At 42.9% G+C, this 13,184-nt stretch overlaps 1 protein-coding gene across 3 annotated transcripts in view; it reads right to left on the reverse strand.

The window, feature by feature from the left end:
* Window positions 1-287: 287 nt before the first annotated feature.
* Window positions 288-13,184, reverse strand: part of Hlf (HLF transcription factor, PAR bZIP family member) — a 57,288-nt gene continuing 44,391 nt past the window's right edge. For 2 of the 3 annotated variants that reach the window (XM_031351910.1, XM_031351911.1), the window contains exons 3-4: window positions 9,133-9,353; window positions 288-4,414 (exon numbers count right to left, since the gene is read on the reverse strand). In XM_031351910.1, the coding sequence (XP_031207770.1) occupies window positions 4,199-4,414; window positions 9,133-9,353 (437 nt within the window). In that variant the 3' untranslated portion in view covers window positions 288-4,198. Of the gene's footprint in view, window positions 4,418-9,132; window positions 9,354-13,184 lie in introns of all 3 variants that reach the window. The other variant, XM_031351909.1, reaches the window with a different exon arrangement.

The following is a 13,184-nucleotide window of genomic DNA, read 5'->3' on the forward strand; positions in this document are numbered from 1 at the left end:
TTAAACATTTAGAAGAACAAATGAAGTTTTAGACTTGACAGCATAAATACCAGCAATATCATGGTGTACAATTACACTAACCTCTTGTTAACTTGAACCTGTTTAACAGATGCAATCTTTGTGGTGTTGTCTAAAGGATAATACCTAATTGTTATGTCTGGTGAGGTGCTAAAAAAAATTACAGATTTTATGTCTCCACTTAAACATCCATACGCAAACACACATTCCCCTGAACACATTTTGGCAAAAATGCATTAACTGTAGTTACTAAAGTCCATCAAGACCTACACGTTTTGTTCATTTATTATTGATACTAATTTTACCAAACACTTGGAGTTGAATTTGGATTTCCCAGAGGGATGCATTCAAGAGCCCCCAGTAGGAACCAAGTACAATCAGAGCCAGAGAAAAAGGTATGGACAACAGGGAGGGAATCACACCTCAGCTCAGTCAGCTGCAGGTAACCAATCCTGCCCAGTGGAGGCAAGCCACCCACAGAGCCATTGGCCACTGCCTGAGGACCTCACTACTTAATTCTGACAAAGTTTGAGTTTTTCTAAAGGAATGCTAAGGGCAAAAACAGACGAACTTTTAGAAAGAGCAAAGTATTACTTGTATATTTACACAGCGTCAGTTGTTTCCTCCTTGGGCAGGAGAGACATTGCCACTTACAACTCGCCCCAGCTCACCCAGACATGATGCTGTAGCCCTTTCGAAGGCTACGTTTGGACTTAATGTAAATTCCCACAGTAAGCTAATGGGTTAGAAGGAACGTCTGGGTTCTTTTATCTGGCTTCCCATTCATCCGCTGACTGATTCCCATCATGCCCTTCTCAAATATAAGGGCCCTTCTTCTTCAAAGGAGGCTTCCTTCAAGGCCTGTTCTATTTAGAGACAAAGGCCTGGCCCAGCCTTGCCTGATGTGGTTTGTGAATGGCCCCATAGCACAGAGTAGGAGACTATCATCCACAGCCACACACACCCCATGCCCTCAGGGGAGCATCAGCAGAGAGAAACCCTGATTCCTTTTTTTTTTTTTTTTTTTAACTTTCTTTGAGAATACACTTGAATAATGAAACATGTGACCTGATCAGAGTGTGCTATGCAGCTGAATGACAGGGCATGCTACAGCTTGGATGCATTTTGAATGACCAAATAATTAACCATTGAAAGATTCCTACATTGAAATGGTGACAGTTGACAATGGGACTTCCTAATGGCTATGCTCTGCTGCAGTCATCTGACCCTGGGTCCTAGCTTCTCAGGGCATTGAATGGCATTTCCTCATCTAGTTAAAGTCCATGGACAAAGAGAAGCCAGCCTGGGGGTGAGGGGGTGATAATTACCTACAGATAAGGCACCTGTGGAGATTCCAAAGTCTTAAGTTTTTTTTTGTTTTGTTTTGTTTTGTTCTGATTTGAATGAGGTAGGTTTTTAAAAACCTTTTCTGGTATACAAAAGAATAAGTTTTATTATGATCTTTTTATGTCTTCTGCAGAAAACATTTGTGATGTTCATTTGGTAAAAACAATTCTAAGAAAGGCCAGGTATGCTTTTCTTCAGGGACTACTGGATGGTTCCGGGACTATTGGGTGGTCCATGGTACAACACTCGAGCACTTCTCTGCTTAAGTTGAAATGTATCCATCTTTGCTCAGGTGAATACTGTCATTGAACAGTTCTGCAATCACCCTCTTTATCTATCTTCAAACAGACCAACTCTTTGTTGTCCCATGCTATTACTGAATCATCTCTTATTCAGTTCTATGCAAAATTGCGAAACATTTTTTTTTATCAGTAATTTACTCAGAAAATGTATTTTAATTTTCCCACTCTCTCATCTCTCACCGTGATCTATGGCTTGAAACAAAACAGGTACCTGGGAAGAACCCCTACAGGCCTCGTTTTCCAGAAGTGTGACACTAGACCGAGGAGTGGCTGAGGGAGTGAGGAGGGTATCACTGGATCTGCAGAGAATTCAGATACTGTGGAGGCAGGAGACTGGAAAACATCCATGGATGAAAGGGGATTTTAATCAAGCACAAAATGTGCCTTTGAAGAAACAGTAGACTCTCTGGACATTATACAACTCAGTGAAAGAAAACGACAGCCATCTTTAAAGTCAAAACATCTATCTAACTCTAAGCCATACACATCACCGAGGTCAACCTTACATGGTATGAGATGCACAGGCCCAAAGAGAACAAAATCATCTGGGGCTCTGGCAACAACACTCCATTCCAGCGACTCCGAATTCTGAAGTGAACATTTATGTGGCAGATGCTTTTCCTGAAAAACACTGTATCATCCAATAAATATTTGACTAAAACCCATTTTGTGCTTTTGGGTGACGTTAACTGACTTCCTTCTGAGACCTAATAAGAAACAAGAAAGTGTTGGAGCAGGATTCGTCACAGCAAGCCTCAGTATTGTCATAAAATTTTAATTTTAAGCAGAAAACATGCTGATGTGTCAGTAATAGGTTTAAAATATTAAAGACTTCAAAACCCCCCAAGCACTCCTCTGAACAGCATTGGTGAATATATATCTTTGCTATATAATTTTAAAACATGGAATAATTTTCCTTTTTTTCTCTTTTCTATATATAATATATGTCTTCCAAAATACATTGTCAGTATTTATATCTGAAAAATACTGTACAAAAAAAGAACTTCCTATAATTACTCTGTATAAACATTAAACAGTTTAATAATCTCTCCTTTTGGTCTATAGTAAACATTTAAATTGATTGGATAAACCACAGTTTGTGACAACACCATCCCATTCTGAGATACACCAGTGTCTTTTACATTCATTTTTTTTTTCAGAAGTCCACTTGATAGGCGCACATATGTTCAAAAGCAAACAGAGGAGAAGAAACGTGGGCTCCAGAACCATTCATGTGTGAGGCATTCAAAAAGGACACCACAAGGGGTCAAGGGGTGGGGGTGGGGGGAGGCTTTACAAAACATCAACTTTTTAACTTAATTAACTGATTTCTAAAAACAGCAAAATATCATCCCCAAAATATATATATTACCAAAAAAAAAAAAGTGGGTGAACTGAATCTTAGGTCAATTGTTTTGAATATCGAGAGGGAAATGGAAAAAGTGAGTGGGCTAGAAAAGTGGGGATGGGTTGGGTGTGGGAAGGGGAGACAGCAAAACGAAGCACACCCATGGCAAAGGCTTCTCCAAGATGCATTTTTTTTTTTTTTTGGCTTACATACTGATAAATTAACCCCTCATTCTTAGGCCTTCCGTTGCCCTCGGCTTCCCTGTCCTGAGAATATTCTGGTCATGCGCAAATGCATTACTTTATTTTTGATTTTTAAAAGACAGTGAAATTCCTAGGTAGGGAAAAATGTCCTACGTCCACTAGTTAATACTCAGGCAGCATGCGCTAGCTAGCGTACACTAGGATTATTGCTTTAGGTACAGACAGTGCAAAACACACTCTGCTCTATAATGGTACTTATCTGGGGTTGGTAGAATTAAAAGGAAACTTAGTAGGTAGCAGGAAGTAAGTATGGGAATCTACTAAATCTAAACAGCACTTTAAATTTGAAGACAATTATTACCAAAACTGAAAGGAAACACGAGGGAGGGTAGGGAGGAAAAAGGGAAGGTGGGGGGGGGCAACCTATGAAGGAATTCAGCTGCAGCGTAGTGCTAGGGTATGCTATGCACCTTTTTAGCGTGGTAATTCATGGTTGAAACAGAAACAAGAGCTTATGGTCTTGATGACTGAGATCCAGGGCCCTGCTTCCTGAAGCCACGCAGACCCTGGCAAAGTAAGATCACAGGAACACGGAGCAAGGCAGAAAGAGGTGGGAGGGAGGAAGGAAGGGGAGGAAACCCCACCGGGGTCTCCAGGGTCTAATAAAAACATGGCACCTTTCTTGTTTGGAACTAAAAGACAAGAGGACTATCTTTAAATGACAAGTGTGAAGGAATACACACATACACATACTCACACATGTACATCTCTGACCACACATGGGACCATAAGCACAAACACACACACACACACACACACAAACATACATACATACGCACAGATGCACACCAAAATATGAGTCAGTTGCGTTTATGCCTCTGGTAAAGTGCTGATGTCAGAAAGGTTGGTTTGGGTGTGGTGCTACCAGACAGGAAACAAGCTGTCCATCTATTCAAAAGCCAGCCCACAAAAATGCCATCCTACAGGGGCCCGTGCCTGGCCTCGTACTTGGCAAGTATGTTCTTGCATTTGCCCAGCTCCTTCCTTAAATCAGCCACCTCCTGGCGGAGGGCCGAGTTCTCCTTCTCCAGGAAAGAGGCCCGGATCGCGATCTGGTTCTCCTTCAGCCGCCGAGCATCTCGGGAGCGCTTGGCCGCCATATTGTTCTTTCTGCGCCTCGCCCAGTACTTGTCATCCTGCTCATTAGTTACAGAAGGAAAAAGAAACAAGATATTAGGTTTCAGCAGCACTGGGTGGCAGCCAGGAGTGTACTGAGACACCAGCCTGGGTTTCTTAATTTCTGTCTCTTTCCTTTACAGCTTCTACATGTCTGAGGCTATGGTCTGCCAGCCATGGCTTCAGTCCTAGAGAAAGGACCCAACCTGTTGCAACAGGCTTTGCCCAACGCAGTTGTGTGCCAGTATGGCAGAGCTGAGAGTTCAGCTGAATGCCAAAGGCTCACCACACACCCTAAATTGCATTCCAATTTTCTTCACTTTCTTTGTTGAACATTTTTTTTTAACTTTTTTTTCTCTCGTGAATACATACATATGTAGGCTTCTCTTAAGTTGGGATTGTGTGATTAGAAGTCAATATGATGCTATCTCTCAATAACAGACACGTATACATTTTAAATTAACTAACACCCCCTCTTTAAGATAAAGTTTTACATAGCCCAGGCTGGTCTTGAACTTACTATGTAGTCAAGGGTGGTCTTGAACTCCTGGTCCTCCTGCCATTGCCTCCTTAGCACCACCTTGCCAAGTCTCTCTAAAATCTATCTTAATGAATATAATGTTGATGTAGCAATTCCACCTCTATGATTTCATCTAGTATCCTCCATGTTCATAGACACAGATGCATTCTTCATTATAAAATTATTTGCAAAAGTCAAAAATGAGAAAAATTAATCATCTATAGTAGAGTTGATAACTCCATCATTATAGTCATATGAAGGTATACTCTATACATTTTAAAGATAAAGACCTGGGGTGGGGTGGGGACTGCACAGATGTGTGTGGCACCTTGTGATATGGGTAGAAAGGACAGTAATCTGTTGGAGAACATGCATGTTCATCACAGTTTGATTAACATTATACTTTACGAATACAGAGACGGCCAGATGGATTTATAGTGGCTAATATAGGTCCCACCATAAGGGGGACAAAACCAGTGAGGCAACACACACAAGGAGGCTCACCCACCCTTTTAGTTTATATCCTGAGCTATCAGAATGTCACATAAGGGCTATGTACACTTCAGTAATTGAAAACAGAAATTAAAAAATATATTAGCTTTCATTACTCAAGCTACCAATGGCTAACATTTAAATAATGTATTCTAATTTCCTGCGTAACTACTTGCTGGGCTTCAATTACCCTATCTGGAATTCCCATATCTTCCTCCATCATTGCTCCCCCTACCAAAAGAAAGGAAAGCTCCCTAGGTAGACTGTGGGGGATCTTTTGGATGGTCTTAATCCATGGAAGGGATGGTGCCAAATGAATTATTTGCAACTCCTTTTGTATCAGCAACTTGTTCCAGCGAATAGCTCTGTCTTAGCAAATCTGATACTTTAGTTCATATCACCTAGAATAGGTAGGTGAGGCCAATCCCTCCCCTCTCTCAAGATGCCAAGGACAGTTGGCACTGGAGGAAGTCACTCACAAGGGTGAAGCTCAAAGGTTGCAAAAGAAGTTCAGGATCAGGGGTCTGCCTCTTTACCCGTCCATTATCCTCCACAGATATTTACCTTGTGTCAAGGCCATGTGTGTGATGGGAAGTGTGTGGAGGTACTTCTTGCTTGCTGGTCATGAGATTGCCCTTTGGTCATAAAGTACCTTGAGATTTCTATACATTTCATAACATGTAACGGGATCAAAAAGGTATCTTTGTAATAGCTGGTTTGCAAATTCTTCTTAGGGAGGAGGGAGCCCTTTGAGGAATGCCTGGAGGAGCAAGTGTGGATAGGTATGCTGTGGTTGTTGATAGGATTTGCTGTTTGTGTGTCTTAAAGCTGGCGGAAAGGGAAGAAAGGGAGGTTGGCTGGGAGGTCCTGGGAAACCAACCCAGTGACATTCTATAATCAAGGGGAACCAAAGGTTTCTACATAGCAGGGAGGCATCCGGCTTTGATGGAGGCTCTTTGTGTGATGTAGATGTCCTCTTCCATTCTGTCCCCTGTTAGAGTATCAGGAAGCCTACCACACTTGTCAATATGCCCGGAAGTATGGTTTCCAAGAACATTCTAATGAAGGGCTGAGTCCGAATGGATCAGAACCTACACTCAAGGCCCATGAGGGCAGGAGGTAAGGCTGCACATGAGCACAGCTTTGGGAAGTGGTAGAATGGATTTGGTGTTCTGTGACAATTCTGACCATGTCTTTAAAGACCAAGGAGTCACCAGCTGACCTTAATGTAACACCAACTCTTCTCACTCAGGTCTCATTGTGAGTTTTTGCTCGGCTTCTTATCACTTATCCCCCAGCCTCACCTGCTCACATGTACAGATAAGCTAGCAAAAGACTCTTAAGTAGGAGGGAAACAAAGAACAGAGCTGTAAGAAAGGATGGAGAAAATGGGAATGATGAAAGAAAGGATATCCTGGTCTAGAAGCATCAGCTTGCCTCCTTTTGTCCTTCTGATTGGAGATAGGAAGGCAGGAACTCTTGTGAGAATGATAAGAGTTGACACTGGAACCCATGGTCCATCCTGCACCTGACCAAAGCTGATGCCCTCTGGCTGCCCAGTTACCTTCATGTGGGGACCCACTCATTGTCTACATCTAACAGATGACACTCCCCTTTTCTCTACAGATTAGAATTTCTATGAGATCAAGTGTGGTGCTGATGTTGGCAAACACTAGCATCCCCTGAGGCTCCCGAAGGATGTTTGCCAAGTGAATGAATGACCCTTAAGAGTGGTAATAAATAGATGTGATGTGTGTTATCAGCAAGGAATCCCCATATATCATCATTTAGGTCTCTCTCAGTATATATGCTAACCCAAAAGGCCATCGCCAGAGAAGAAGCTAAGTACTTGCGGGGAAGAACATCCTTGGTAGGTTCCACCCCACTCTATTTCTGATTAACTTGTCATTTAGTGCTGAGGGCCACACATACACCTTGCCTCCCACCCATCCCAGCTCAGTCCTCTCTGTGGAAGGGAGAAGCCCTCTTAGCATTTCCTCCTGCTTCTCAGCAGCTCTCGATTTGTCCTTTGAGGTTTCACCTGCAATTGAAAACCACCTCTGAGGGCACACTGCAGGAGAAGGTTCCTGCCAGTTCTCTGCCCACCATGTAGAAAGGGCAGGCTTAGCCATGGCAGCAGCAATACACATGATTCCAGCCCAGATGGTTCATCATGGCCTCTTTGCTGCCAAGAGTTCACGGGCCATTAAGTACGCTCACTCTTCAAACACGCAAACTTGGAGACTCTGTGAAGCTGTGGCTACAAGTTTAATCTACTCCTTGGTAGTAGCCTGTCAAACCACATCCCAGTCAAGAAGAAGCCCAGGCTGAACAGGCTTCATGGTTTGGGTGAAGAGATAAAACTCTGAAATACACAGAATTAGATTGCTAAGAACTCAAGACCCTGGAAGGCATCCAAGTGCAAGAAGGTACTATATTCAGCTTAACCCTGATCCCATGGCCCCTTAGAGTCATTGAAGCCCCGAGAAGTTTGGGTTTTCTGGTACTTTTCCTGTAGACTCTGTTGGTTTTGATTCTCAGAGTGACAGCTTTTGATTTGTTATGCAAGGGCCCCTTGTCTGGGCTACGATGCTTCAGCAACCTTTCTATAACGTGTCTTCCACTAAAAGTAGAGTTCACCTCTGTTTTCCTTTCTGCTTCACCATACCCTCAGCTGTAAAGTGAGAGTTCAGTCCTGACTCTTGCCCATTTTGTAGCAATTAAAGAGTTCTCAGAGGTGAGGATAACAGTCATGCTTCAGATCTTCTGGGTACATCTGCCTCTTGTATTCTTTCTAGATATAAAAAGGTGCAAAGACTGGCCTACGTTAGTTCACACAATGTCCCAAACGCTCATTTTCCTACGGAATGTCTCTACATATGAAGCCTATTTAGGCCTGGGCAATGGAAATCAGGTGTTAGGAAAGGGCAAACTATGGTTGATCTGAACATCTTGAATACATGTACTCATCTATTGTCCTCATGATTGAAAAGAAGCATAAACAGAAAAAGTCCTATGAAATGGCTAACCATAAATACTTCTATGTTGGCAGAATTTCAGGAATATTCTGCATCCTAAGGCAAATATTTCAGAATAAACAGGTGAATCTGTTTCCCAATAAATCACATATCCCCTTCAACACAGTACAGAAAAAACACACAGAACTGCCTGCTTAGTTAATGTCAAATAATAGCAATGGATCCATCATCTCTACCCACAATATGCCATCCTGGTCACCCAGAGTCAGTAAGATGCAAGGGGGATTCCAGACTTGTTAAGTCCCTAAGGCACTCAGGGAAATGGTAGAGCTCACTATCAACAAACAAAGAACACTGGACACAAGCCGCAGAAAATTGAGGTCTAGTCCAAGTGCCCTTCTCAAAACATCTCCCCACCTCCCTTGCAACATTAAAAGATTGGAGCTTGATGCATGGGCTCATGGGATCCCTTGTAGAGAGGAGCCAGTTTGCTTCCCTCAGGGACTTAACATCGCCCGAATCTTTTACTGTTTCTCCTTAAGTCTGATCAGTATCAAGACATGAAAGCATATTTCAGAAAACTCCTAGAGAGGAAGTACTGTGCCAAGAAGTCACATGCCAACAAATATACTCAGAACTCTAAGGTCCTTCCTTTCCAAGTGCGTACAGATTTCCATAAACCACCTGTTTAGTTTCCCATGATCCCACTCTCCATTTCCCCATAGCCTGATTACCAGTTCCAATTTACCTTCAAATCATCAGGAATGAAGACTTTGCGAGCTTTCTTAATCATGGGCTGTGGCTTCAGTTCTTCCTCGGAGAACTTCCGTTTGCGAGGGTCAAACATTTCCTGCCCAGGGATGCTGGAGAGGGCAAGGTCTGCCGGGTCAGGTTCATACCCAACTGGGACCTGGATGGTGTCGGGGTCAATGGGACTTGGTGTATTGCGGTTTGCTGGCAACAGCTGGCCTGGAAAAACACAGGAGTTTTAACTTGTGTCAACTCTAAGGCAACCCAGGTCAGAGCCACTCAGTGATTCTCTAGGAGCGTTCAGAGCCTTCAACCCACTTATATCTGACCTTGCTATCTTTGATCCTTATTCATCTTCTCTGTTTTTCAGAGAACAGAGCAGGCAGAATATGATTGACTCATGTATTATCAGGCAAAACAAAGATGCATACGTACTTGTTCACAAACAGGATGAAGAAAGTTTAAAACACACACACACACACACACACACACACATTCCCATTTTTCTATCATATGCATAGTGATGGCTAGTTGTATGCCAACTTGACACAAGTTAGAGTCAATTGAGGAGAAGGAACCTCAACAGAGATGTGTCTACCAGATTGTCCTAGGGCAAGACTATGGTGCATTTTTTAAATCGACTATTGATATGGGAAGACTCATATCAGTGTGGCTGGTACCACCCCTGATGATGGGTGGTTTAAAAAAGCAGGCTGAGCAAGAATTAAGGAGCAATCGAGTAAAGCAGCATTCCTCCATGGTCTTCATCAACTCCTGCCCCTAGGTTACTGCTCTATTTACGTTCCTTCCCTGACATCTTTCAATGATGAACTGTTTTGTCACAGCAATTGCAACTCTAAGATACACAGGGAGCATCAGCTACATGCCTGGGATGATGGATGATGTAATGGATCGAGTTACAAGGCTGTCACTTCAGGTTGCTTCCTGGGTAAGTCACAGAGACAGACCTAGAATTAGCCAGTTAAGGTAGGTGTGTAGTGGTTGTAGGATGGAAGTCAATCTCATGTGCATCCAAAGTACGGAAAATCATACATAACACAAAAGAGGTTGACAGGGGATGCGGGGCAGGCGGAGGGGATGGGGGTGAGAGATCCTGGCGATGACACCTGGTGGAGCTGCATCTTGAGATAGGCTGCAATCCACAAAAAGGCACTCTAGGCACAACATGCAGATAGACACAAGTATTTCAGTGTCTGCACGTCTTGTGTTGTTGTGTGTGTACCCGTCAGTGTAGGTATGTGTGGATGTGCATATGTGTGTACGAGGATGGATATGAGGCAGGAGGTAGACAATGGGTGCCATTTCTCAACTGTGCTCCGCCTTTATTTTTCAAGATGGTGTCTCTCATGGAACCTGACACTGGTAGTCAGGTTACCCTGACTGGCCAATGAGCTTCAGGGGTCCACCCGTCTTCACTCCTCTCTCCCTCTTGGGTTTTTATATGGACTCAAGGGATCTGAATTCAGATCCAAATGCTTTGATGCTTTACCCATTGAGCCAACTCCTCATCTCTAGGTTGACTTCCTTTTGTTTTCCCCCTGGGGATGGAACCTGGAGCCCTGAGAACTGTAGGTAATATAACCACTGGGTTACATTCCCCACCCATCCAGTTTGCATTTTTTTTTTTTGAGAAGCTATGAATAGTCATCAGTTGTTGGAACCCAGAACCAGAAGACAGAATGAGTGTAGGTAAAACGACTCGAGCTGTGGCCACAGGTAAGAGGGTTGTGGGGGTATGACAAAACAAACGATGCTGAAAATCACAGGAGAATTTTGAGGAGTGGAGCTGCCAACAACTAGTTTAGAACAAGACTCTTGGGGTAAAGTGGACTGAAGGGGCCCCAGGTGGAGGCAGGTCAGATACAAAGCTGTGGCATCACACCACGCCCACAGTAAGAGTGGCTATACAGATGCTGAGAAGGGGCACGTTAAAATAAAGCATTTAGCAGGTCAGAAAGGGCCAAATGGAGACAACCTAACTTCTACTTGAACCCTCTTCAGACTAAGCCACCGGACTGCACAAACGTCCATGGAACAATGGGTGGATTGTGTTTCTTTGCCTAGCTGGTGAAAGTGAACTTAATAGCAGACCGAATGTTTATGCTGGGAGTTCTGCAGCTTAACTTCTGGTTTCATCTGAGTTTTACAATTGCTCCTTTCATGCCTGGAGAATAAATGAGAGGACACAGCTTGGCTGCATTTGGCCCGGCTCCTCTTCTTCCTCATTGCCAAAGGTAGACCCCCATGTAGGAAGAAATCTTTAGGTTTCATTAAAAACCAAGCCCAGGGTGAAACATGCAACCCATTGCTTATATTGTAGTGCGACTGAAACCCTGCAAGCCTGTTTCTGAAAAGGCCTGGAAGGGAACTTGAAAAAATAAATGACCCAGATGACCTTCTAGGTCCCTTCTCTGCTTTGAGCTCTCTTTGTGCACTGCCTGCCAAAGAGGAAGCCCCTCCCACCCCCGGCACTGGCAGGTGATGGGGTTTTTCTCATTAGCCATGCTGCTGCACAGCTCCAGCTTCTAGGGACTGCTGAGCTCTGTACTGGCTGGTGATAATACAATTTCATCCTGTGCCTCTTGACCTTGCCTTTAAACAGAACCTCTTGTCCATCAAATAGGGATGTTATTTTTCATGGAGGAATTATCTTTGAACCTAATAACAGTAAGTCCTACCTAATGTCCCATCACCACATCCTTGACCAGTTCATAGGCATCTACTCTCTTACCTTTTTACATAAATTTGTTATATTCACATGTGTGTGTGTGTGTGTGTGTGTGTATGTGTGTGTGAAAGAGGGAGAGAGAAGAGAGAGAGAGGGGGAGGGAGAGAGGGAGAGAGAGAGAGAGAGAGAGAGAGAGAGAGAGAGAGAGAGAGAGAGAGAACTTGCAGGAGTCAGTTCTTCTCTGGGTACCCTTCATGGTTTATGTAGCCCCAACTAAGACATCTACAACACAGCTCCTACACCAAAGGCACAGGGAACACCAAGGAGTGTGTGGGCGGGGGCAGTGCAGAAAAATTGTAAGACCCAGAGGACCAAAATGCCTGCTATAAGATAGGGTCTTCTATAAATGATAGGGAAGCTATACTCAGGAGATCTCAGTGACATCACCAATTGATATACCAATGTGGATGGGGGAATCTTAAAAGACCCTACCTCTAGATGAAGAGCTACAGGTTAGTTCTTAACCGCTGCTGAGAGAGGAAGAATTGATCTTCTCCAGGGACTAGCAGTTTATCCGATCTTAAGTGGTCAGTCTTAACCACATATACATTGGAACAACGCTAAGCGCACTCAGCAGGATATATATATATATATGTATATACATATATACATATATATAATTATACATACATTATAATACATTATAAATATATGTAATATGTATAATAATTGTTTTACTATATAATATATCATTAAATATAAATATTACATATATAATTAAGATGAGGTTGTACATTTTAGGAGTGAGGGGCACAGGAGAAGTGGGAAGGAGAAAGGGAGGATAGAAATGATAATATAAACATAGATGAAATTCTCAGAAAGATTTAAAAAGATAGATTTTTTGTTTTGTAATCTAAGAATACTTTTAATATATTTTACCTTGTGAGCCTGTGTGAGTTGTTTGTGTGAGCTCATTTACGCACCTCAGTTGAGGTTGGAGGGCAACTTGTGTGCGTTGGTTCTTTCCTTCTATCATGTGGGTCTTGGATACCAAACTCAGCCCAGCAGACTCAGTAGCAAGCACTTTCTTAGCTCCCTGAGCTATCTCATGAACCCAGTGTTTATCCAATTCTAAAATTAAACTTCATTGGCTCCTCATCCAGCTTACATTGAACAGTTTTTCCCACCCTGTTTATGATGGTATAGAGTTTCACTACTAAGAGATTTTCCATTGTAACTGCATATCTGGCACATGTACACAATATGTTCCTATATCTGTATATAACCCTGTTGTACAACTATAACTGGTTTATTTGACTTGCTCAGAATTTCCTTTCGTGTACAACATAAAAAAAAAAAAA

This window comes from Mastomys coucha, unplaced genomic scaffold, assembly GCF_008632895.1.
Source record: "Mastomys coucha isolate ucsf_1 unplaced genomic scaffold, UCSF_Mcou_1 pScaffold5, whole genome shotgun sequence".
NCBI classification, from domain to species: domain Eukaryota; kingdom Metazoa; phylum Chordata; class Mammalia; order Rodentia; family Muridae; genus Mastomys; species Mastomys coucha.